Here is a 26,186-nt window from a genome sequence, read left to right on the forward strand (position 1 = left end):
CGTCCAATCGGCCACCAGAGATTTAAGAGTTAGAAAAAAATAATCAAAGATCGATTTGATTGTCTATCTGCATTTTCAGGTAATTCAATATCTCTTCTTCTTCTTTTTCCAGATTTCTTCAGGCTGTTATTGATTTATTCTTCTTATTGTACGTTGTTGTTTTGTACTGTTATTTATAGTAGTAAATTCATTGATTTATTTTAGATCTATGTTGTTTTGAAGCTCAGATTTGAATTTTTGTTGTTGTCGTAATCTTGTTTTCTTTGAATTCTCCGACGTCTTCTTCTCTTCGAGTTTGGATCTGTAGTATTTAAACTATCGGTTTTAGTTATTTTTATTGCTTAAACTTTTAATTTTTATAAAATTTAAATTTTGAACTTATATTAAAATAAAATAAAAATTAAACTTTAAAAATGATATTAAAAAAAAATAAAAATTAACGTACTAAAATTAATAATTTAGATAATAAATATATAATTTACCCTAATTTTATTATCGGGTGTACTTTTGCAGTTATAATTGGTCGATTTACAAGCATGAAACTGTATTTGGTCTTTAACCATTTTGCCATCTTTGATCTTTTCTCCAGGTAGAGGAACAATGGGTGCCGGTGGCAGAATGTCGGTTCCGCCATCTGGGTCCTTGAAGAGAGTCCCAATATCCAAACCACCCTTCTCTCTCAGCGACATCAAAAGAGCCATCCCACCACACTGTTTCAAGCGCTCGCTTTTCCGCTCTTTCTCGTATCTAATTTACGACCTCATCTTAATCTCCATCTTCTACTACGTAGCCACCACTTACATCAACCACCTCCCACAACCCCTTTCTTCCGTCGCCTGGGCCGTCTATTGGGCCGTCCAAGGCTGCGTCATGACCGGCGTTTGGGTCATCGCCCACGAATGCGGCCACCACGCTTTCAGCGACTACCAATGGGTTGACGACACCGTCGGTCTCATCTTCCACTCATCACTCCTCGTCCCCTACTTCTCGTGGAAGTATAGCCACCGTCGTCACCATTCCAACACCGGTTCCCTCGAACGCGACGAAGTGTTCGTCCCGAAGAAACGTAGCGCCGTCAGATGGTGGGCGAAATACCTCGACAATCCACCCGGCCGATTCATCACCCTCACAATTCAACTCACCCTCGGCTGGCCTCTTTACTTGATGTTCAACTTAGCAGGCAGGCCTTACGACGGATTCGCCTGCCACTACAATCCTTACGGCCCCATCTACAACGACCGCGAACGGCTACAAATCTACGTGTCCGACGCCGGGGTCATCGCCGTCACGTGCTTTCTGTACCGTCTCGTCTCGGCCTAGGGGTTAACATGGGTCGTCTGCGTTTACGGCGTTCCGTTGCTCATCGTTAACGCATTCCTCGTCATGATCACTTACTTGCAACACACGCATCCGGCACTGCCGCACTACGACTCATCGGAGTGGGACTGGTTGCGGGGAGCGCTCTCCACCGTCGACCGCGATTACGGGATATTGAACAAAGTGTTCCATAATATAACGGACACTCACATAGCTCACCATTTGTTTTCGACGATGCCCCATTACCACGCAATGGAGGCAACCAATGCGATCAAGCCAATATTGGGAGAGTACTATTCTTTCGACGGCACACCAGTTTACAAGGCCTTATTCAGGGAGGCGAAGGAGTGTGTTTTCGTTGAACCAGACCAAGGGGAGCAGAGCAGCAAAGGTGTATACTGGTTTAAGAACAAGCTTTAAATTAGGGTTGCGGTTACCCATGGCGGTTGCGTGTAGGAGAATTGTGTGGGGTCTGTTATATTATCGTTAAGGGTTTGGGGTTTTGGCTTTTGCCACGACTTCATTTTACCTTTGGTCCTATTTTAAATTAAACTACAATAATGGAGGAATTGTTGGTATTCCTCAAAGTTTTAGGTGAGTACTACAAATGTTTAATGTGTACTTACTCAAGAATAAAAAAAATTATTAATAATATATTAATAATATAAATAATAAAATAATATTAATAAATAGATTTAAATATAGATTAGTTATGGTAAAAATTAATTATATTTATATTATATTACAATCGTAATTACATTATAGTTTAACTATACTAATAATAAATTTACAACGTCTATACTATATATTTTTTCTATTTAATATTATAATCCGTTAAAATTTTGACGATTATATTGACATGTTAAGACTAGGGTTGGTCATGGGACCCGAATTCGACAGGTTCCGACTAGACCCTATCTAATCAGATTAGATTTAAAAAATCAGTTTCAGGTTGGTTTTTTAAGATTATGATCGAATCGGGTCGGGTATGACTTTAGTGTGAAAAGTACTCAACCTAATTCAGCCCAAAAAATTATAATTTTACCTTATATATTTATGGATAATTATAATAATATTCCTCTATATATTATTTTCTTTAAATTAAATCTCTATTTTTATGGAATAAAAATAATATTTTTAATAAATATATTCTTTCGGGTCGGGTCTGGTTATAATTTTTTCTAAAAAAATCGAGTCGGATTTGAGTCAGGTGGAAGGTATATATTTTTGGAGTCAAGTAAAGGATTTATAATTTTCGGTTTGGGATGGGTGAACCAAAAATATGAATTGACCCGACTCATGCCCTTCCCTTGTTAAGAGGTCCAAGTAGGCCTATAAACGAACTGAACAAATGTGAACGATGGTATGTTCATGTTTGTTTGTTTAACTTTAACCGAAACAAACGAACGAACACGAACAACTAAACGAACGGAATTTTTTGTTCATGTTCATTTAGCTTGTTCATATTTGTTTATGTTCATTCAGCTTGTTCATATTTGTTTATGTTCGTTCGTTAAAATGATAAACAAACATAAATTAATGAATGTAAACTAATACAAACAAACACAAACGAACGAGCATAAACGAACGTAAAGGAACATAAACGAACAAACATAAAATTAATTGAGTTGATATTTGAGAAGAGTTTTTTTTTCTTTCCAAATAATTTTAAGATTTATATTTTATTTAATTGATATTAGGATTTTTATTTGGGTTCAAAATTAATTGGGTTTTAAAATATTAATGTATTTAATGTTAAAATTTATAAGGGACTTAATATTTCAAATGAGTTTAGAGATTGGACAGAATATAAACGAATAAATATAAACAACAAACATAAATGAATAGATTATCGAATGTTCATGAACATAAATGAATGAACGAGTCATTTATTCGTGTTCGTTCATTTAATTAAACGAACATAATTGAAATTTCCGCCGAACGGTTCGAAGAACATTCGGTTTGTTTACAGGATTAGGTCCAAGGTTTAATCTCTTTAATAAATCGGCAACTATCGGTGTAATTTATCATTTTTATTAACATCATAATTCTCTTTTAACCCTTTTAAAAATGGGTAAAGTACGCAAATGATCCTTTGATTATAGGATATTATTTTATCGAGTCCCTTAATTATTAAAAGTTACAAAATGATCATCCGATTATATAGTGTTACTTTGAGGAGTCTCGCGACTATTAAAAGTCACAAAATAGTCACTGACTAATCATTACGTTACAAACTCATATTTTTTCGTTAAAAATTAATGACAATCTGAGTTAGATGTTAACTCAGTGACTGAAATATGATAAAACTTGATATCAGAATCTCAAACAACTATGATGAAGGCAGGGTCTAATTTGGGGAGGACCCTTCACAATTTATCGATACTTTAGCAGGCATGTTTGGTCAAACCATGGACAATGAGTATGAATCGAGGGTAGGGGTGTGGTCGGGAGGGGACGCCGATGACGATGGTGATGGCGGCATGAGCCACCGTTGGCTGGAGGTGGGGTAAATGGGAGGATAAGAAGAAGATTGGGGTTTAACGGGAGTTAAATGCGACATCGGCAAAATCTAACAGGAGATAACGACATGGACCTTTCATGAAAACGATCTAAAAGTTTGATGATTGTATTGCAAGTTTCAAAAGTTGGGTGACCAAAATGCAAGAGACGTAAAAGTTTAGGGACTATTTATACTTTACCCTAAGAATTAATCTTCATATTAATTTTTTTTTATAGAAAGCCGTTAATTTTATTAAAAATAGAAATATCTATAATTATAATGAAGATGTACAAGTATAAGCGTAAATATAAACTAAATTAACCATTGACACAAAAAGTAACCACCTATATCACATAATGACAAAAAAGAAAGATAAGATAAAAGAATATAACCAATGCTCGAACAAACTAAAGATACAAATAAATATGTCTGCATCGATAAACGAATCACACAAAGGGATGAAGCTACTGAAGTCCATCGAAAAATCACAAATCAGAATTAAAAGACGTGAAAAAACTATTTACGAATACAAAGCGTGTATCCAAATCAATCCGAGTATTTTCTATCTTTAAAAAAATTCAATCAGAGTATTTAAAATCTTCTATATTTGTAACATTTACACTATATAAAAAAATATTTTATCCTTACCAAACTATTTTTTTCCCAAACACGTTATCTCTCCATTTTTGCCACATAAACATACTCTAATCTAAATATACTCAATTTTATTTTGAAAAATAAAATATGAACTCATTTATTTATTTATTTTGACAAAATATATACTCATTTATGAATGAGGAGTGATTTAAATAATATATGCATATTAAATGGGTTAATATTTGACGGCAAATATAATCTCCATTTGTCCCCAACTCCGATTGCGCCACGTAATCATCCAATCCTCCAATCCAAATCATCATCGCCGTTTATTAATACCCAATCATGGTTTATACAGTAAGTACAAATGCAGAGAATCTTCCATGGGCTTTCTCTTTCTCTCCCTTGGGCTTACTTGAATTCTCTAAGGGCAAATTTCTCCATTTTATTTTTCTTCCTCTCCAAACAAGTTGAAAGATCGCTGACCCAATCCATGGCGAGCCAAGCCGAACTCAGAAACAGTTCCTCACACTGTCCAGGTCAGTGACTCAGAGCTCTTGAAAAGCTCCGAGTTTGCTGGTCAAGATATTTGTTAAGGCCAGGTCTTTCTTTTTTCTTCAATAAGTTTTTTTACCATACATTTTCAATGCTTATCTGTTCTTGTATTTAAGGTCTTCAGCTCGATGACATAAAGCTTGGGCTGTTTCCCAATTTGGGAGGCTGTTAATTTGGGTCTTAGATCTTAGCTTCATGATATTTGTTAAGAAATTAGAGTTTTACCCTCTGGTTTTGATGAAATTGTAATCAAGGAAGGGCTTTCTTTCGGAATTGCGGTTTATGGGTTATTAGGGTATAAAAAAATTTGGGGGTTTTGATGAATTTCTTCAATTTTAGGGTAAATTTAAGGTTTTTATAATTTTTGAAGATTATAAGTAGGGTTTACCCGCTGTTAGAAAAAAAATAAGGGTTTCTTCGAGCATCTGTGATGGGTGAGGAAACATCTGATACGAACCTTGATTTGAATCTGGGTCCAGCGCCCGAGACCGGGTCCAGATCGCTGTCGAATGAAGGTGTAAATTTTGATGATTTAGTTGATAACCGGTTTGATAGGATCCGGGAAGCAGTTAGGCGAAGGCGATGGAGATGGCATCAGGTTCCAATTCCTGCTGCAACTCAGAGCCTCTCGGTGGAATTCGATCAATTTAGGGTGAATACGGGCAGTGTGAATACGATGCAGGCAGGTGAGGGCAGTGTTGCAGCTGAGGAAAGGATGAGTGATGCGCCGAAGGCTTGTGAAGCCACCAATGGGTTTTCTGAGGATGGAGTTTCAGAAGGTAGAAAGGATGATATTGTGAATGGTGTTAGCAATGATGGGAGTTTTTTCGATTGTAATATATGCTTGGATTTGGCTCGGGATCCTGTTGTATCTTGTTGTGGTCACTTGTATTGTTGGTCGTGCCTCTACCGATGGTTGCATGTTCATTCGGATGCAAATGAATGCCCCGTCTGCAAAGGGGAGGTGACTGTTAAAACTCTGACCCCGATATTTGGTCGAGGGAAGGTTATCCACGAGTCAGAAGAGGATTCAGGTTTTAAGATCCCTCCTCGGCCCTCTGGACGGCGAGTGGATAGTTGGAGGCAAACTATTCAACGGACTCCTTTAAATATCCCAGTGGAGGAGATGATTCGCCGGATTGGAAGCAGATTTGATATGGTTCGTGACCTGACTCCACCACGGGAAGCCAATGGTTCCCGAGGGACTTTAGAAAGGACTGATTCCATGCTTAACAGGATTTTGACATCTCGTGAGTTCCGGGGAGAGCAAAATGCGGTTGTGCCCCTTGATGATGTTGACTTGACGCCTGGCAGTTCAAGCGGTACCGATGCTATGTCCTCTCGGATTCAATCTTTTCAACGACGATCATACATGCGAAGAGCTGCAAGATTTATGAGGTCAGCGGAAAGGATGGCTGACGCATATTTCCGAGGCAACTCGGTGGGAAGAAATCAGGAACAGCCACCAGCAGTCGTCGATGATAGAGACTCGTTCTCAAGCATTGCTGCCGTAATAAACTCAGAGAGTCAAATGGACACCGCGGTCGAGATAGATTCCGTGGTATCGGTCTCGACTTCATCTTCCAGGAGAAGAAATGACGTCTTGAGGGTCTCGGATGTCGACAGCGGCGACTCTCGGGCGCATAGGAGGAGACGACTGAACTAGGGGACCTTGTAAAGATTTCGGATCACATCTCGATGTCACGGAACAGCACCATACTAGTTTTCTTCTTCTTCTTCTTCCTGTTAACCGCTTTCCATTTTATATCGCATTTACTTATCTTACAAAGAATTCTCAGCTTTTTATTCTCTGATTGAAATGTTGTAATCCTTTTCTATGGATCTGTCCCTCTTATCTTTGCCTTTACAAATTAGGGTTTCCAAGTGTTTCATCTTCCCTTCCCCATTTTATTCTTCATTTTTTGAAAGCTCTATTGGAATTTGATAAATAATTTTTGTTTTGTCACACTCGTAATGTAAATAAAAAAATATTTTATATAAAATTCAATATTGATATAAATTTATTTAAGAAATGATTATAGATGAAATGATAAAATATTAGTCTCTTGTTTAATTCTTAAATAGTTGTTCTTAAATGATTCTAAATAAATCTTAATTATTTTATATAAAAGTTGTATAAAGAATTTTTTTATTAAGTTAGGGGATTATAAAGTCATATTTGTTTTAAATATTTTTAATTATTTAATAACGAATGCTCTATATCCTATTACAGTAACTAGTGCTTGAATTTATAATCTCCGAGTTATTAAATTACGAGTTTTTGTATCTAAATTTCATTTTTTCAAATTCATAATTAATGTTTAATTTTTATTTTATTTAATACCCCATCATTAAAAACTTAACACATTTACTACTTAAACTATTAGTTTTAGTCCTTTTTAGTGACTAAACTTCCAATTTGTTTCAAAAATTCATCGTTAAATTTTTAACCGCAGTATTAAAATGAAACAAAAAACTAAATGTTATATATAATTTTAAAAAAATTAAAATTTTAAGTATTAAAACGGATCAAAATTGATAATTTAATCATAAATGTATAATTTATCCTATAATAAATATTATAAGTAAAGTACAGGAGATGTATTTTTTTCTTGATGTACGAGATATTAGGTTTATTTCTTGTACTTGTGATTGATGATAGGGCCTCATTTATTATTCATTTAATAATAAACACTAAATCATCTTAATGTAGTTATTGGTATTTGAACTCATTATCTTTAAGAATAACAACGATTCTTATAACCACTTAATAAGTTAGTTGATATTTTTACCAATATAATGTGCAACAGTTTAGACATTGTATAAAAAAATAAAATATAATTATTAAAAATTTTCAAACTTCATTAATTAGAGTTGACGTTCCACTAAATAAATCTTTTTGACTTAACCACTTGGTATATAAATTTGGAATAATGTGAAACTTTTTTCTTACGAAATCTCTTTATTACATAATTTATATTGTGTTTTACAGCGATTGGTACCAACCTTCACTTAAACATGAACACTATATAATATACATACATACATTGCTTACAATTTACATTAATTGTCACAAGCTTTCATTGCCTCATCCATGGCGGAGCTCCTCCTAAAACACTCCGCCGCCTTCTTCCTCTCAGTTCTCACGTTAACTTCGTCCTTCGCCACCGTCCCTGGCGCTAAACAAACCAGAGAATCCAAGCCATCTCCATTTCTACTTCCACGACATCGTCCTCGGCAAAAACGCCACCGCCGCCCGCGTAGCGCAAGCACCGACGACGACCACGGCGTCGCCGTTCGGTGTGGTGGTGGCGCTCGATGACCCTTTGACGGTCGACTGCGATATAGCGTCCGAACTCGTGGGGAAAGCGCAAGGGATTTATGCTTTCTCGTCGCAGACTGATGCTAGCTTGCCGGTGGCGTATAACTGTGCACCCACAACCTATTTTATATTCTCCAACAAAAGAAGACGCTATTTTATATTTCAACTTCGAATGCTTTCACCGCCTCAACCATGGCGGAGCTCCTCCTAAATCTCTCCTCCACCGCCGTCTTCCTCCTCACGGTCCTCTCGTTATCTTCACCCTTCATCACCGTAGAATCAAAGCCTTTCGCTCAAGTTCTGTCCCCGTCGTCCATGGGGCTAAACAAACCCGAGAAACTAAGCCACCTCCATTTCTACTTCCACGACATCGTCGCCGGAAAAGACGCCACCACAATCCGCGTAGCCAAAGCACCAACGATGACGGCGTCGTCTCCGTTCGGTGCGGTGGTAGTGATAGACGACCGTTTGACTGTCACATCAACTCTAACTCAAATTATCATTATTTTTAATATAAAAAGATTAGTTTTAAACGTAATAAATAATTTATGATTATTTTATGACTTTTAATAGTTAAAAAAATTAAAAAAAAAATAACAAAAATGAGAAGCATTCGACTTAAAGAGCAGATGGTTTTATAATCATACAAGCTAAGCTATGTTTTTGGAAAGGACAGACAACCTAATCTGCTCAAACGTTACTGTCGAGTGTGTTACTAAGTCGAGCTTTTTACTATTTGAAGTGAAGCAGGAGACTCCTTAAACGGGTAATACAAAATCATATTAGCTACCTTTTCAACATGAAAAAAAAAACATTAATTCTTGAAATTGATATATTTTTTAATTGACCAAAATGTATAGAAGTCTATTTACTTAAAAAATAATATGGTCATCGTGTTATTTTTCTTTTAATGTGATCCTTCAACTCATAAAACAAAATATAATGTGGTTATTTGATCAATGTTTTTCGTCGTTGATCGTTACAGTGCTAACGTGGCAGATGACATGATAGATAGGCTAAATTGGTAACTCAAACATGGTAGATAGACCGTCACGTCAGCACCGTGAACTGTCATGTCAACATCGTAAACTGCCACGCCAACACCATAACGGTCAACGATGAAAAAACGTTAGTCAAAAAGTCACATTAAATTAGTTTACTGAGTTTGAAGGTCACATTAAGAGAAAAAATGATATGAGAGTTACATTGTTCTTTTTAAAATACAAGGAACTATGATGTCTTTTTACCTTTTAAATTTAGTATTAAAATTATTTTATATTATTATTTAAATTTAATCTTTTGATAACGTGATAATACGTGACGTGAATTAATCTTATTGTGTTACCTAATTAAAAAGATTAAATAAATATTTACTTTTGGATCTCGAAGTTTCATCCCAGGTCCATCCATGCCAAAGTTCTTAATCACAGCAATGTGATATAAATTAATAAATATAAGGCTAAACTACAACACCAGTACTTGAACTATAGGATCAATCTCGTTTTGATCATTGAATTATTAAAAATTTAATTTTCCCACCGAACTTTTAAAATTGAACTTTATTGGTCACTAGACCAATTGTTGTTGTCTTTATTTATTTAGGGCTGTATTTGCCTTTGAAAAACTTTGTTAATTTGATAAAATGTCGTTTTTAATTCTTTGTTTTGGCTCAGAAAAGGCAGTACTTGGAGATGAAGAATTGGTTACAGATAATTGAACGTCAAGAAAAGCAACATAATAATGGAAAACTATGACACATTATGCTTCTTTCAGTAAAAATAGATCATATTTACACAATGAAGGCCTGTAAATGCCATCTCTTCTTTTATCACCCTATACTTATAATTGGGTTGGTTTCATACTAATTTTGCATCCTATGCTCTTACCATATGGAGCCCGAGAGGCATAATGGGTGAGCCATGCAGGTACTTCTTGATTTGCTTCTTGCATCAGCTCAGCCAGTGGCCTCGCCAGTGTCATATTGCTCTCGTTAAAGAAAGCAGTTGCCAACCCTGTTTTACCAGCACGCCCGGTCCTACCAATCCGGTGGACGTAGTCATTGGGAAGATCGAAGTTGGCAATGTGAGCAACGCGGGGTATATCAAGACCCCGAGCAGCCACATCAGTTGCTACTAAAATTGGGGTCTTTCCGCTCTTGAAAGATCTCAACGCTAGTTCCCTTTCCTGCATACAAACAAGCCCGTGGCATTTATGCAAAGACGTATACTGGGTAAAGGAAGGTAAATAGCAAATCACCACAGTAACTTCTTCATAAGCCAAACTAAAACGAACAAAGCAAAGTTAACAGCCCCTTCTGGGTACTAGAATTTTAATTCAGCAGCGAGAATAACCAAAATTAACTCTCACAAGCCAAGGCTGCTCAACTACCTGGTTAGGCTCTTAGAAAACTTATCCGAGACGTTTTTCGAATAGTGAATGGATCTCTAAGAGGAATTGAATACAAGAGTGAATGAACACATACAGCACCACCCACCAAAGACATGGATAAGTATATCTACTAGATAACATAATGCAAAATCTAGATCTTTTGTCTAATTTTCGTAATCCTCAAGTGTCTGGCGTGAATACAAACAAAGGTATGAGACGAGTCCCCAAAGATCCTCCAAATACATGGAAAACATAAAAGGAAACTGAACATGCCCATGGTGGACATATACTCATATCCGACACTCAAACTCGAGTCTAAGCTACATAGTCTAGAGCCACTTGAATGGAAGTAATGCTCAATGGAGAAAATAAGACTTGGATATAACATAGGCAACAGAATGTTTATCATATCAACTAGCACAGCAATTAAACGAACAAGTATATCATTCCACATGACTAAACCTCATTCTTTCACATCTCTTCAACAAATTTATTTATCAACAAATTACCTGTTGACTCCTATCACCAAGGATGGTGGTTGATGGGAATCCATTAATGCACAGCCAGTGCTCCAATGAGTCAGCTCATTTTTTAGTCTCCACAAAAACTAAAGTCAAAGCTTGCTGCGTCAAAGACACACCCCAGACAGAAATTATTCATCAAGCAAATATACCGAGTAACAGAGCAACTATCTTTGATTGAAAGATACATGGATAAAGGAACATAAGAAAGTCCATACATGGTCGTCTTGCGTTACCTTTCCATGCTCCCCATTTTCCCTCTGTGCATGCAGAAGATCCGTGAGATGGCTTCTCTTATCAGATTCGGGAACAAATTCAACTCTTTGAACAAGTAAATCTGTACTTGAGCCAACCCTCCCAACAGCCAAGAATATGTATTATGGAAAACTCTATTAGCATCAAAGCTGCATTTGAAAACTATTCTAAAGCAATAAAATATAACATTTTCACTTCATTTTGGGTTGGTACGTTTTGAAAGAGGAATAACACAACCCCACCCAACCAAAATCACATATCAGAAGAACTTGAAACATTTTACAATTATGAGCGTGAAACATATGAGTGGAAAATGTAAAAAAAAAAATACAACTTCAGCACCCAAATAGCACATAAAACGTGAATCAACAAAGAAAACATATTTAACAATTATAAACAACCTGTTTCTCTCTTGGAAAGGTGGCACTAAACAACATTGTTTGTCTCACGCTCCGATTAGGCATATCCATTTGTTCCACTATCTTCCAGTTTTGTGGCTCAAAACCCATATCAAGCATTCGATCCGCCTCGACAAGGGCCAAGTACCTAATCGTCCCAAAATGTCCCCTATAATGGACAAAGTAATTATTTTATCAAATGTTAGGAGTCTTTTTGTCCTGAAAAGAAATGTTAAATCCAAAACGGATAAAAAAATAAAATAAGGGGCAAAATGACCATTTGAAACATTAAGAGGCTAATTTTGACATTATACCTTTAAAATAAAAGTTATACTTTAAGAACATGTGATACAATTAACTCAAATTTTTAATGGGTTCAGTATTTGTTTTTTAAAAAAATCGTATCATTAATATAAAATTATATCAAAAAATAAATAGGTAACATTTGTATCATTTTGATAAAATATAAAAGTTTAAGAGTTAAAATGACTAATCTGTTGAGTTAAGGGGCTAACATGATCATTCTACCTTTTATTTTTCTTGGTGTGAACGTATAATGTTTCCCGCGTATAAACAGCTCTGCCATTGTTGCTAGTTCTTTTGTTTGGTCTGAATTAAACAACTGGGATAACCAGAGGATGAACAAGAGCATCAATGTCTGCAGCAAAGTGTTGAACACCCTAAGATTAAAGGACCCAAAGCTTCTATTACTTGAATCCTGCAACGATTTATCCCAGTTGAAGATCATCCATGGCTACATGATAAACCCACATCATCTTCGACATCTTCGCCGTCAGTCGTTTGATTTCCCTTTGTACAGACCCTTCATTCGGAACATTTTCATTGGATTACGCTAAAGATGTTTTTTCCTCGATCGAAACCCCGAATCTCTTCATCTACAACGCTATGATCAAAGGGTTTTCGAGTGAACCCGATTGAGTCTTTCCGTTTCTATTCCGAATTGTTACGCGTCGGCATTGTTCCAGATAATCTCAGCTTCCCGTTTTTGGTAAGGGCGTGTTCCCAGTTGGAAGCCATTGATGTGGGGATTCAAGCTCATGGGCAGGTTATAAAACACGGGTTTGAAAACGATGTTTATGTGCAGAACTCTTTAGTTCACATGTATTCGACCTGTGGGGATGTAAAGGCTGCAAATGAAGTGTTTAAACGAATGGCTTGTCCGAATGTGGTTTCGTGGACTTCGATAATGGCTGGGTTTAATAAAATTGGTGATGTTGTAATAGCACGTGAACTTTTCGATAAAATGCCTGAGCGGAACTTGGTTACTTGGAGTACGATGATTAGTGGGTATGCTAAGAACGATTGCTTTGATGAAGCTGTTGAAATGTTTGAGGTTCTGAAGGAAAAAGGGGTCAAAGCTAATGAGACGGTTATGGTTAGTGTGATTTCTTCTTATGCTCATTTGGGTGCCATTGGATTAGGTGAAAAAGCTCATGATTATATCGTTAAGAACAAATTGAGTTTGAATGTGATTCTGGGGACTGCTTTGGTGGATATGTATGCAAGATGTGGGTGTATTGAGAAAGCTATTGAAGTTTTCAACGAAATGCCTGAAAAAGATGTTCTTAGTTGGACTGCTGTTATTGCTGGTTTGGCCATGCATGGTTATGCAGAGAGGGCACTTTGGTTCTTCTCGGAAATGGCGAAATCCGGGTAAAACCCAGAGATATTACGTTTACATATTTGTTATCTGCTTGCAGCCATGGTGGATTAGTAGAGAGAGGTCTAGAGTTGTTTGAGAGCATGAAAAGAGAGTACAGAATCAAGCCGAGGTTTGAACATTACGGTTGCGTCGTGGATTTGCTCGGGCGAGCAGGGAAGATAGCTGAAGCCGAGAAGTTTGTTCTTCAAATACCGGTGAAACCGAATGCCCCGATTTGGGGTGCGCTTCTTGGAGCTTGCTGGATTCATAAGAATGCAGAAATTGCAGAAAGAGTAGGGAACATATTGATCCCTTTGTTGCCAAAACACAGTGGGTATTATGTGTTGCTTTCAAACATTTATGCACGTACAAACAGGTGGGAAAATGTTGAAGCTACTAGACAGATGATGAAGGAAAAGGGTGTTAAAAAGCAGCCGGGTTATAGTTTGATCGAGTTCAACGGGAAAGTTCATAAATTTACGATGGGAGAAAAGTCGCACACAGAAATCGAAATGATTGAACGAACTTGGGACAAGATTCTTCAGAGGATAAGATTGGCAGGTTATACAGGGAATACATCTGATGCATTCTTCGACATTGATGAGGAAGAAAAAGAAAGTGCTCTTCATAGACATAGTGAGAAGCTTGCTATTGCTTATGGGATTATGAGAACCAAGGCTCCAACAGTGATCCGAATAGTGAAGAACTTGCGAGTGTGCGAGGATTGTCACCATGCTACGAAGCTGATTTCAATGGTTTTCGGACGTGAGTTGATCGTGAGAGACCGGAACCGGTTCCATCATTTTAGAGAAGGTTCATGTTCTTGTATGGACTACTGGTGAGAAGTGAGAACTTACAATTACGGATGACAAGATAACTCGTGTCTGGTTCAAATCCAAGGGGAGGGCCGGTCAGATTTTCTCATAAAAATTCTAGGGCAAAGGTATCGAGTTCGCGATATTTACTAAAATCAGCATACATCTTTACATAGTTGCAATAATTAGTAAGATGGATTTCGTTTTAGATTTGTGTGATAAAATCTGGTGAATATATGGCATTGGTATTCTTTTAGGCCCCCAGATTTACAAAATAGAAATTAGTTGCACTAGATTTCAGCATTAATGTTGTTGTTTAGTTATTATCTAAAAATGACCAAATCTGAGTTTATTTTTTTAGAGAATTTATTTCAAGGATAAGTCAAAATTAAGCATACAAGGCAAGATGATGTGTATTATTAGATAGTAATTATCATTTCATCCTTGTTGTTTCATAATCTTCACATTTAAAAACCATCCATCCACCAACCCATTCTCTTCATCGTTCTCTCTCTATCTCTCTTCATATGTTCAACCAAATGTTTCCCCATCATTCCTTGATTGATCCATTTGTTCAGTAAGAATTTAAAAGAAAAATGGAAACTGGGTCCTTAAGGCTAGGCCTCATGGCAGTCTTTGCAGTTTCTGGAAGTGTGGTCTTCATTGCAAATGAAGTCCATAAACGCCTCCTCTCGGATTTCATGAACAAGATCGAATTCGAATTGGCTGGTAATACATGCATACACGCACATACATATGTACTGCATGAATGAAATTCTGGGTTTGTTTTTGGTGCAGGGAATGGGAAATGTCAAGTGAAGAAAAGGGTTCGTTTTGCCGATGATGTTCGGGAGCCATCGTCGAATAACAAAGAATACAGGAAGAGGAATCTGAGTGCTGTGGCCTTTGCAAAGCAGGCTGATAGACGACAGCTTCTTAAAATGCCTCTCAATAGGCAGGTTTTGTATAAAGGGATTCTTCAATGTAAAGCCCTTTGAACAAAATTTTCTCTCTTATTATATACATTGCAATTTGTATATATATATTTTTTATTTTTTGATGGGTTCATGTTGAATTTGAATTTGTATTATTAAACAAAAAGTTTTGTTTGTAGCTACAAATTACTGAAGTCGGCTCAAGAGCTCAGGTAGGATAGTAGACTACCCCAACGTCAGGTTGAGAACAGCTTCCGTAAGAGACTTCCGAATTATGAAATGTCTTCCGTGAGACTCGATCCCACGACCCTTAATTTTTGTTCAATTCCTCAAATTTTTTAAGTCGCCTCTTCAAATATAGTTTTACAATCCTTAAATTAAAATAAATACACTTAAATATACTTTGCTCATAATTTTATGAATGAAAACTAAATTAATGTTCAATTTACTAAAAAACGAATTATAAGTTGAGGTAACTTGTAAGTTTATTACCTAAATTATTAGTTTTAGTACTTAAACTTTTAATTTTTTCAAATTTATACTTGACGTCTTATTTTTTATTTTATTTTAGTACATGTCGTTAAAAATTTAAGGGACGGGCTTGTCGACTGTCTCATCCATTAACCGATGAGACCTAAACTTTTCGGTCCACACCTTTTTGATATTTTGAACGTAATTTAGGGTTTTATTTCAACAAAAAAAAATACCTCAATTATCTTAAATCAACGATGAATTTTTTGACTTTTTCATCAAATGCCTCGATGCCCGCATCGGGTCTGCTTGGCGAAGGAACCACCTGATCATTAGCAAGCGGCGGCGGCAACTGCGTTGGGAGCAGAGACGTCCGGCAAACAGGACACGTCGCGTGCAACCGCAACCAGTGGTCGACGCACTTGAGATGGAACAAATGGCCGCGACCAGGCAGCAGCCTAAGGCGATCATTACCCTTGTAGTGAGCCAACCATATAGAGCAGCACGCATCCGCACACTCTTTCTTCTTCCGCCTGGCCTCGGAGTACATTAGCTTCGGGTAGCTTTTTATCGTTTCCTCGTCGAGGCCTACGACATCGACGACGAAGCTGTCGGTATCAACCGCACAGGAAGTAGGGCTCGTCTTTGTTGACGTGCCTTGGTCCAACCGTAGGAAGCCAATGCAACGGCGATGATACAGAAGATGATCCCGACGGAAACTCCGATCCCATATCCGAATCCTCTGACGTTGTCGGGGCCACCAAAGAATTCCTGGTCGGAGTCCGAGGTTGTGTTCATTTCATGCAAGGGAGAAGGATCGATGGGGTATCAAAAGAGCTGTTTTTGGTCAGCCATGGCCGTATGGTTTTAAGTTGTAACAAAGTCAAAGAAAACATGACATAGGACAGGCCGAAATGTGAAACTCATGGGAAATAATTTATGTTTAGAAATAATTATAGTTAAAGTGTTGACATCAAAGATTGCAGTTCAAGCCCTAATAATTTTGTCTTTCACTGTTAGTACTATCGTACTTTTGAGTGGCTTCCGTTCAACTTATTGAGTGGCTTTCTTAGTTAAAAAAAGAGTTGTTTTCAAATTTCGAGTTCGAACGATTATATTTGTATAGTGTATACTTTATCAATTATTAAGAAATATTATGAATATGTGTTACTGTATAATAATCTCAGACTATTCAAACGAAAAGACTTGGTTCATATGTGTAAATTTTATTGCAGTTAACCTCAATTCACAATAATATATTTTCATTTATTTAATAATTCTAATAGCGTGTAAAATTAAAATTAAAGGTTAGTGGACCATATCCCTTAAAATATATTTTATATATTAATGTAATATTTTAATTTTAATTTAATCAAATTTAATTGTCTACTTTCAAATTTTAAAATTTCAGTTGCAATTCAAACAATAGAAAGAAAATATCATAAGGATGGGCATGGATCGGGTTATACTGATTTCTTGGTCGATTCGAGTATTCTATCCCTCCATCCGACACTCGACCAGACTCGAGTTTAGGAAGGATCCATCCAATCAGAAATTCAATTCAATTTTAGAGGTAAAAATCTATATCTAACTCGATTATCACAAATATATATAATTCTCATTTTTAGTAAGTAAATTAGTGATCTAATTAGAAAAATATATTGATAAAGGGGTACTATTATAATTATCGATAAACATATAAGGGATAATTACACTATTATCTCATATTGAGTATGATATTTTTTTTCACTTTAAACTCGAACCTGACACGATATTATCTTTAAAAAAAACCTGACTAGAATCAAACTATACATATTTTTTCAAAAAAAATGAATTTATAAGATCGGGTCTAGTCGGAACCCATTGAGCCCGAATCTTATGCCCATCCCTACACTATATAACTAAATTGTATGATTATAATTTATCGTATTTTATAATTTAGATAATTGGATATCCAAAAATTTCTACTCTATTATACTAAATTTTAGTTGCAACTTGTATAATTTGCATGTGAATAATAACATAAGCAGGGATAAGATTAAGCAGTGTTGTTTAGATTTTTTGTATTTTTATTAATAATTTAATGTCATATTTTTCAAATTTTTTATATAATTATCTATTTATGATCTATTACTCGATTAACTTAGATCAAGTACCAAAGAGATTTAATATAAGACGACCCTCCTAACTCAATTTTTTCATTAGCAAACGTAAGGGTTCGAATCCGTGATATTGCTTAAAAAAATTAAGGCCACACCCTACTCTTCCAAGTGGTTATTGACAGGGACGGAGCTAGGATTCATTTGTTGAAGGGGACAAAGATGTTTCGTATCAAAAGAACAAGAATCTATTAAGCATTTAATTCTAAAAATTGAGAGGGACTAAAGTTTTATTTGATTAATATTTAAGCTAAAAAGGACTTAAAGTGTTATTATATCAAAACTTTGTCACATCAATTATAAAACTATTTATCACTAATATAAACCCTTATTTGAGGGGACTAACATTTTTTTAATTTATATGATTTATAAAAGATTATTATAGATTTATACATTGTCACATCAATTATAAAACTTGTTTATTAATATCTAATAACATCACTTATTAGTGGCAATCCCTCTTACTTCCACCCTAAGTTGCTTTCCAATAAACCATTAGTTTAATTATTCCAAAGAAGAAAATCTAAGGGGGGGAAAAGTGCATGAAATCCTTTGCATTTTCCACCCTGACTTTGATGTATTTACTTCCGAGGGGCTTTCCACCCATTCAATTTGATAGAATTGATTTATTTTAAAAAAATTGAGTTCAGATCGAGTCGGGTTGAGTCAAAAATGAAAAAACTCCAACTCGACTTGATATAGGGATAATTATGTATTTTCTTTGAAAAATTATAATTTTTTTATTAAATCTTTATTTTATATAGGATCAGGTCGGGTTAGATTTATTCGCTAAAAATTTGAGTTAGGTCAAATCGAGTGGAAGATATACATTTTCTTATCGGTTCAAGTCAAATGGAATATATATATATTTTAGATCGGGTCAAATTCAAATAGAGGATACATATATCGGTTTAACTAAAATTCTATACAACCTTATCTCTTGCCATCCCTAACTAAATCCAAACGAGGTTGAGTTTTCAAAGAAAAAAAGGTTGATGACGTGGAATGCAATATCTAACAGAGCATGGAGACAAAAGTACATACTTTCTCTACGTGAGATTTTTTTGTTGTTGAAAATATCTACGTGAGATTTGGATGGATGTGTGCGTGCCAGCACGACATCACCTGCTCCAATAACTGACACGTGGCAATCTTCATAACCCATAGGAAGTTTTTGGTTTAGATAAACATGGCAGGTTTTGTGAGTTTTTTTTAACTAGTTTATTATTACATATTAAATCTGAATAACATTATTGGATTTTTAATTAATTAAATCGTTAATTAAATAGTCAAATTTCAAATATGATTTTTTTAAGTTTAAAAAAATAAAAAAAAAATATTTTTTTATTAAAACAGTTTTCCAAAAAAATTACATTGCAAAAACGAAACCATAAGATTGGATAACATGATCATGTATATTTCTAAGTATTCTAGTTCAATTTGAGGAGTATCGATATTCCATTTTCAATTTAAATAAATTTATATATATATATATATAATTGTTTGAACTCGTATTATATAATAAAAAATATCTCAGTTGTACGAACCAACTTTCCTTAGTAGTTAAAGAAATCGTCGTTGTTCTTAGAGGTCACGGTTCAAACACCAACGGCTGCAATGATTGATAGTATTTAAAACAGATACTACTTTGTAATCACCTTATCTTAACCGAAAAAAATATCTCACCTTTTATCATTAAATTAATTAGATAATTATAGGAAACTTTTGTCCCATAATTGTATTAAAGAAATAATTCCATAATTAGTAATCAATAAAATATGGTATGATTCTCTTGTTTCTCATAAGATAAGTGAGTGAAAAGAGTCAATTTAGTTCAACAAAACACTTGGGGAAAATTTCAGCTTTTCACTCATAAACTTTGCTAAATCAAAAAACGATATTTTATTGAATTATTTTTAAATGATATTCTAAAATTTAAAATCCATTAAATACAATATTTTTTATTTTTTAGACTGCATTTTTAAAATAAAAAAAGTGTTTAATTTGCTTTGGTTAATTGTTCCAAAGTTTATTAGCAGGAAATTGTCAGTGGTACCATTTATTATTATTATTATTATTATTATTATTATTATTATATTATTACTATATATTATCAAATTTGTAAAAAAAATAAGATCAACAAAAAAGAAAGAATTGTTTTTCTTAAAATAAAGTCAATCTGATCAACAACTTTAAAAACTCATAAATTAAATTAGGTGATTCGGAATTTAATATAACTTGGATTGAAACGATGTACAAATTTCACCTCTAAATTTTAATCTCTCTTATTTTGCTCACTGAACTTAAAAGTTTTCAATTTCTCACTAAATTTAATACATCGAATTTTTTTTCATTATGTTGTTAAATAATTAATGGCATCAAAACGATGTAGTTTTAAAAAAATTCACCAAAGCGACATCGTTTTGCATCTACATAAAAGCTCATTTATAACGATGTTATTGAGAAAACCATTGAGTGGCAAAAAAATCAAAATATTAAATTCAATGAGGAAATTGAAAAATTTAAAGTACAACGAGTAAAATATGAAAAAAAGTAAAATTCAATTACCAAATTTGTAATTTACCCTTCTTATATACACCTCATTTTATGTACACGTATAGTTTAGATATTTTTTTGTTACATTCTTCTATTGATTATTTATTTTTCATAGTTCCTGTTTTTTTATAAATTCTTATTTATAACACAAAATTATGAATTTGACCCTATCCATACATATTCACTATTTATTATTTTATTTATAATAATCAAAATATATACCATTCATCTCTATCCGTAAGTTGTGAGATATTATATAGTTATGCACACTTGAATCGACGTGCTCCTATATATAATAACATAGTTAACTGAACTAAGACTCAATTGATAAAATAAATATTTATTTAAACAATATTTTATTAATTATTTAACTATATTAATTATAATTAAAATTATAATTAACATATACTCACCATTAATTTTGTACTAGTGGTTCAATAAGACAATAGACTTTTGTCCCAGTTGTTAGATAATGGGTCTAATCCAATGCTTTACCTACCAAAATGTTACATCTGTAAAAGTTAAGCTAAATGATAAGTATATTATATGGTATGGGACCCAGTCATGACTTTTGATGGCATCTTTTAGGGGTCTTTCCCATATATTTTTGTCAATAACACTATATGTACCATTATATTAAGTCTTATTTTCATATATATTTTATATAGTATAAATGCTACAATATCTTATAAAAGATATTAAATTTTATTTTTCGAATGATTTTGGTTTGGGTACTCTTTTTCCTCCATTTAAGTTTATGAGGTTTTTAACGAGACCTCGACCCTAGTCGTTGTCTTTGTATGTTTTTATATTTTAATACATACAAGGTGCCCTTCGCAAAAAAATGATTAATTTTACAACTTGTTTTATGATAAGAAAAATTAATTTAAAAAAATTCAATTATCAATTTATATAATATTTAATTTAAATTAATCAATTAATTTGTCAAATATAAATAGTTATGGGTTAAAGTATACAAAAGATCTCCGACTATCGGGTATTGGTTTATTAAGTGTTTTGACTATTAAAAGTTAGAATAATGCTTTTTTAAGTTTTCGGCTATTAAAAGTTATAAAATGATCGCTTGACTATTCATTACGTTCCAAACTCATCCCTTTCCGTTAAAAATGACGATCGTCTAAGTTGGACGTTAACATGATAATTGAGATATGATAGTCGTTTGAGATTCTAGGATCAATTTTATCATATTACGATCAGCATGTTAACGTTCAATTAAAAATGAAATCAAATTTTTAATAGAAAACGACGAATTTGAAACATAATGAATAGTTGAGTGATCATTTTATAACTTTTACTAGTTGATGGACTCAACAAAATAACATTATATAATCGAAAGACTATTTTATAACTTTTAACAGTCAATAAACTCGATAAAATAATATCTTTTAATAGTTAATTAACTTGATAAAATAATATATATAATCGATATCATTTGTTCGGAAACCATTTATATACTTTACTTTTACATATGGTTATAATAATATATAAATGAGAGAAACAAATGAACTTATGGAGTTCTGACAATGTCATTTGTTTGTTTGATTTTGTTTTATTGAAAATTATAATAAACTATATATTTATACGGCCAATTGGTAAGTGCATTAAATATAAATATTATATATATATATATATATACATAACATAACATTGTTCGTAGTACAAAGTAGCTTTGCATGAAAATTGAAGCTGATTGGTGAGTGGCGTGTATTTCCACTGATTACACTTGTGAGAAGTAAGCTTTCATCAATGGCCGTCAATTGCCTCTCTCTCATGATTCCTTTTGCTTAAATTTATGCCGACATGACTCCTAACAACCGGGATTTCTTCGCCTTGTTCGCTAAATCTATGCATCTTTTCTTGTTTTCACTCTTTATGTTAGTTGTTCTTCTCCTTCTTTTTGTTTAGTCTCTGATGATCTCTATCTGTTTGATTTATTGTCTCTGTTACCTTCTTTGCTCATTAGGATTCATGGGTTTCTTTCCTTTTAACTCGATTCATATTGCTTTTCAGATATGAGATTTTGGGGTGTTTCTTTTTGGATTTTTCATATGTTGAATGATGATTAGAGATGGATTAGTTCTGCAAATGCTAAGATTCGAGTTCCTAGATCAGTTAAATGTTATTTTTTATCAACTGTGATTATACGAATCAGCTGATTAATCAACTTAGATTCGTTTTATGCTAATTTCTGACTGTTATATGTATAAATCAACTGAATTAAACTCTGAATTTGTTGTTGTTTTTAGAAAAAATTTAGGAAAATCTTGTGATGAATGTTTGATTCTAAGTTTCTATGTTGCAGGAGAATAGTTTGATATAATTGAAACATAATGCAAACTCTGAATATCAAAGAGCATGATGGGATTGGAAATCAGGCAATGGCTTCAGTTCCATCATCACTGCCATGGGGGACTCATCAATCCTTTCAAGGAGGTGGGGCTTTTGGTGCTCAATTGAAGCCTTTGTTGATGGAGCATCCCTCTAATGGAGATCATCTTCTTCTACCAAACAACAACAGTTCACTATTTTCCCAGGTAAATCTCATACCAATTTCCAGTTTCAACTTTCATCACTTGAAAAGCTTGTCCCCCCCTTTTTATCTATGAATTTATTATTAAGACTAATTTGTCTAGTTTTACCTATAAAGTATTTCATAAATTAAAAAAAAACTTGATTAATTTAATTTAAAAAATCGAATAGATTGTTAACAGATTTTTTTAACAAAATCTAGTTTTATTATTTATCGAGTCGAATTAAATTTTAACATTGATTAATTTGGAGAGAAATAAAGATTGTGGAAGTCGAGTAAAATATTTTCATGCATTTGGATATTCCCGTATAATTCAGTATTCTCATGCATTGGGGAATTTTTAGAGGTCATATTCTCATATTTATGTGTTAGACATAAATATCAAATGGCATAATACCAAAAATAGCCTAACATTTATCAAGATGGTCATTTTGGTCCCTATTCTTTTTTTGGGAGCATTTTGGCCCCAATGTTTGACTTTGGGACAAAAAGCTCCTTCTATAGATAAAACCATTAGTTATCACATGATTAACAAAATAAGAGCCTTTTTAACCTAAAATAAAACATTAAGGACTAAAATGTCCAAGAGAAAAAGAGTAAGTGATAAAGTAATTATTTTGTCAAATATTAGGGACGTTATTACCCTAAAATGAAACGTTAGGTGCATAGGGAGCAAAATGACCATTTTGATAAATGTTAATGGCTAATTTAGCATGATGTCATAAAAAATATAGTAACTTCAAGAAAAATAAAGAATCGAAACATCATAACTACGTATTACATAGATTGTTATTAAAAAATGAATATTTGGTTTCTTTACCTTCCATCAACATAGAATTCAACAAAGAAAAAAATGATTATGTGGTTATATATATTGATTCTTTATATATTGCTTTTAATACACGAACAAAGCTACCTTAGTGACTAAAGGCATAATTGCTATTCTTAGAGGTCGCAGGTTCGAGTACTAAAGACTGTACGGTATTCGAGTGTTCATAGATTCTTTAAAGTATATACTACCACTTTTAAACACCCTAGATTAATAAAAAAAATATTCGCGTTTAATATTTACTTTCGACATATATTTAGATTTAGATATAAATTAATAAATGTATGGCCCTCTTTCTCTTTATATATAAACTATGCTCTTATTGAATAAATATATGTATTCATATCCGATGTTTTCTAAAAATTCGAATAACACAAAATCATTAATGTAACGAAAATTACTAACCAGCCAATTGGTGTTTCAATTAATGGGAGTGCTAAAATTCAGGGGATGAACATAAACCTCAGGCAGACATCTCTCTGCAATCAGATCCTCCAGAAAATTGTGCTCGCTTGAACTAGGATTTGGTCAGCCCATGGTACATTTTCTCACGAACTTTATTGTATAAATGCCCAGAAATTTTTGTAAAAGTGCTAAAAAGATTATAAATATTCATATATTCGAATTATGTTCATGTTATTTTTTAATACGACAAGTTATACAGTCAGCCATTCAATTTATAAAAGAATATCATGTTGGCCACCGAACACGTGTCACCTCTTGGTTGGTTTAGAAAAAAAAACAATTGTTTGGAGGGATGGAGCTGGGATTTAAAATAGGTTTGCAAATAGGGTTTGAATCCTAGTTCCACCCCTTCGAATAATTATTTCATTTTTTTCAATCAATCAAGAAACGACACGTCATTATACTAACGAAATTAAACACAGATGACCAAAATGAAAACGGAAGCTAGCTTGAGTGACCAAAATGAAAACGTTAATAATATTCCTTTCCCCTTGTGAACTGCAGGCTTGTGCAAAATATCCTTGCTTGGATCAATTCTATGGAGTTTTCTCAACTTATGGGGCTCGAATCTCGGTTTGTTTTCCATTTTCTCTGGATTATACAGCTAGCACATATTGTTGTATATCTCGGAATCTCATTATTCTTCTTGAAATATCTTCATAAATTATAAGAACATGATATTTCAAATGAATATATTATATATATAAAATAAATATTAATCACGTTTGATATTCATATGTCATGATATTATTGTTATATATGTATGTGAATCTTTAAAAATATTTATGAATCTGTCATTGATTATATTCTTATTTAAAATCTTTCATTATGTTATGATCGTATATTTTAAATAGGGTCGTGTAATGCTGCCATTCAACTTGGGATCCGAAGAGGGACCAATATACGTAAACGCCAAGCAATACAATGGAATCATGAGGCGTCGGCAGTCTCGTGCAAAGGCTGTGCTTGAGAATAAATGGACTAAAGCCCGAAAGGTACGTGTTACATTCGAGTGTAAGTGTCGGATATGAATATATTCGATACGAGTATGTTTAGTTTGGATAAAGAGAACTATCATAGTCCATTAGTATAAGATTCTTGGTGTTCACATGAAGATTTGTGAAATATCACAACTTATTTAGGGTCTGCATTTTTGTTTCACAGCCATATATGCACCACTCTCGCCATCTGCATGCAATGCGCCGGCCAAGGGGATCCGGCGGCCGGTTCCTGAATACCCGAAGTTCGAGTTCCGACAAAGGTGGCCTTGGGATGAAGAATTCAGCACAGGGACTGATTTCTAACCCAACGGCTTCATCTGATAGTGGAACCTTAAACTCATCCAAGAGACTTAATGTATGTGCTACATTTTCAGGGTCATCGGAGGTCACCGGCATGTACTCCAGTGGTGACCTCGACCACCACTTCTTTATCGACCATCTCGGACTATCGGTCGAGTCTCTCCCATCAATGATCAACGATCGTCGAGGCACTGTTATGGTTGCAACTGCCGACTGCCGTTGCAACCCGAAAGTTTGACATCGCTGCGGGGGTCATTGTGGGATTCGGTGCTAACCGAAAACCACTTTTCCCCCCTCTGAAGCAACCAAGGGAAGATCTTGGGTTTGCACTGGCTCTTATAGGGGTTTTTTGCAGCACAGGCTTTGGTTGCTGGGCAAATCATTCTTGGCTCAAGTAAGCTCTTCTTTGCCACTGGCTGAAGATGCTGAAATATATATATATATATATATATATATATATGGATCAGACTATATTATGTGTGTTTCCGTTTGATCCATTAAAAACTATGAAAGTTTGGTTATGGTGTTTTAAATATGCTGAATTTGTGTTCATGAATTGTTATGTTTGTGAACATAATAGTGTAC

The 26,186-nt window shown here is 34.2% G+C and overlaps 4 protein-coding genes and 3 pseudogenes across 4 annotated transcripts; 5 read left to right on the forward strand and 2 right to left on the reverse strand.

The window, feature by feature from the left end:
- Positions 1-589: 589 nt before the first annotated feature.
- LOC120183510 (delta(12)-fatty-acid desaturase FAD2-like) lies at positions 590-1,971 on the forward strand. Its single transcript, XM_039188189.1, has one exon. It carries the CDS (start codon positions 601-603, stop codon positions 1,318-1,320), a length of 720 nt encoding a protein of 239 aa, XP_039044120.1. The 5' UTR covers positions 590-600; the 3' UTR covers positions 1,321-1,971.
- Positions 1,972-5,341: 3,370 nt separating this feature from the next.
- On the forward strand, positions 5,342-6,714 carry LOC120183509. Its single transcript, XM_039188188.1, has one exon. The coding sequence runs from the start codon at positions 5,403-5,405 to the stop codon at positions 6,636-6,638; it is 1,236 nt and encodes a 411-aa protein (XP_039044119.1). The 5' UTR covers positions 5,342-5,402; the 3' UTR covers positions 6,639-6,714.
- A 3,419-nt stretch (positions 6,715-10,133) lies between these two features.
- Positions 10,134-12,442, reverse strand: LOC120183535 (annotated as a pseudogene).
- Positions 12,443-12,494: 52 nt separating this feature from the next.
- Positions 12,495-14,408, forward strand: LOC120183536 (annotated as a pseudogene).
- A 268-nt stretch (positions 14,409-14,676) lies between these two features.
- On the forward strand, positions 14,677-15,332 carry LOC120183537. The gene is made up of 2 exons (XM_039188208.1): positions 14,677-15,063; positions 15,133-15,332. Exons 1-2 carry the CDS (start codon positions 14,931-14,933, stop codon positions 15,330-15,332), a joined length of 333 nt encoding a protein of 110 aa, XP_039044139.1. The 5' UTR covers positions 14,677-14,930.
- Positions 15,333-15,981: 649 nt separating this feature from the next.
- LOC120183538 lies at positions 15,982-16,538 on the reverse strand (annotated as a pseudogene).
- Positions 16,539-22,217: 5,679 nt separating this feature from the next.
- LOC120183541 (nuclear transcription factor Y subunit A-2-like) lies at positions 22,218-26,186 on the forward strand. Its single transcript, XM_039188215.1, has 5 exons — positions 22,218-22,350; positions 22,779-23,010; positions 24,805-24,873; positions 25,155-25,295; positions 25,465-26,186. Exons 2-5 carry the CDS (start codon positions 22,807-22,809, stop codon positions 25,837-25,839), a joined length of 789 nt encoding a protein of 262 aa, XP_039044146.1. The 5' UTR covers positions 22,218-22,350; positions 22,779-22,806; the 3' UTR covers positions 25,840-26,186.

The sequence above is a fragment of the Hibiscus syriacus genome, unplaced genomic scaffold, assembly GCF_006381635.1.
Source record: "Hibiscus syriacus cultivar Baekdansim isolate YM2019G1 unplaced genomic scaffold, ASM638163v2 tig00112789_pilon, whole genome shotgun sequence".
NCBI lineage: Eukaryota > Viridiplantae > Streptophyta > Magnoliopsida > Malvales > Malvaceae > Hibiscus > Hibiscus syriacus.

Coding starts and splice junctions, on each gene's coding strand:
- LOC120183510 (XM_039188189.1), top strand. CDS start 601: ATGGGTGCCGGTGGCAGAATGTCGGTTCCGCCATCTGGGTCCTTGAAG.
- LOC120183509 (XM_039188188.1), top strand. CDS start 5,403: ATGGGTGAGGAAACATCTGATACGAACCTTGATTTGAATCTGGGTCCA.
- LOC120183537 (XM_039188208.1), top strand. CDS start 14,931: ATGGAAACTGGGTCCTTAAGGCTAGGCCTCATGGCAGTCTTTGCAGTT. Junction 15,064..15,132: donor GATCGAATTCGAATTGGCTG/GTAATACATGCA, acceptor TTTTTGGTGCAG/GGAATGGGAAATGTCAAGTG.
- LOC120183541 (XM_039188215.1), top strand. CDS start 22,807: ATGCAAACTCTGAATATCAAAGAGCATGATGGGATTGGAAATCAGGCA. Junction 23,011..24,804: donor ACAGTTCACTATTTTCCCAG/GTAAATCTCATA, acceptor TGTGAACTGCAG/GCTTGTGCAAAATATCCTTG. Junction 24,874..25,154: donor CTTATGGGGCTCGAATCTCG/GTTTGTTTTCCA, acceptor TATTTTAAATAG/GGTCGTGTAATGCTGCCATT.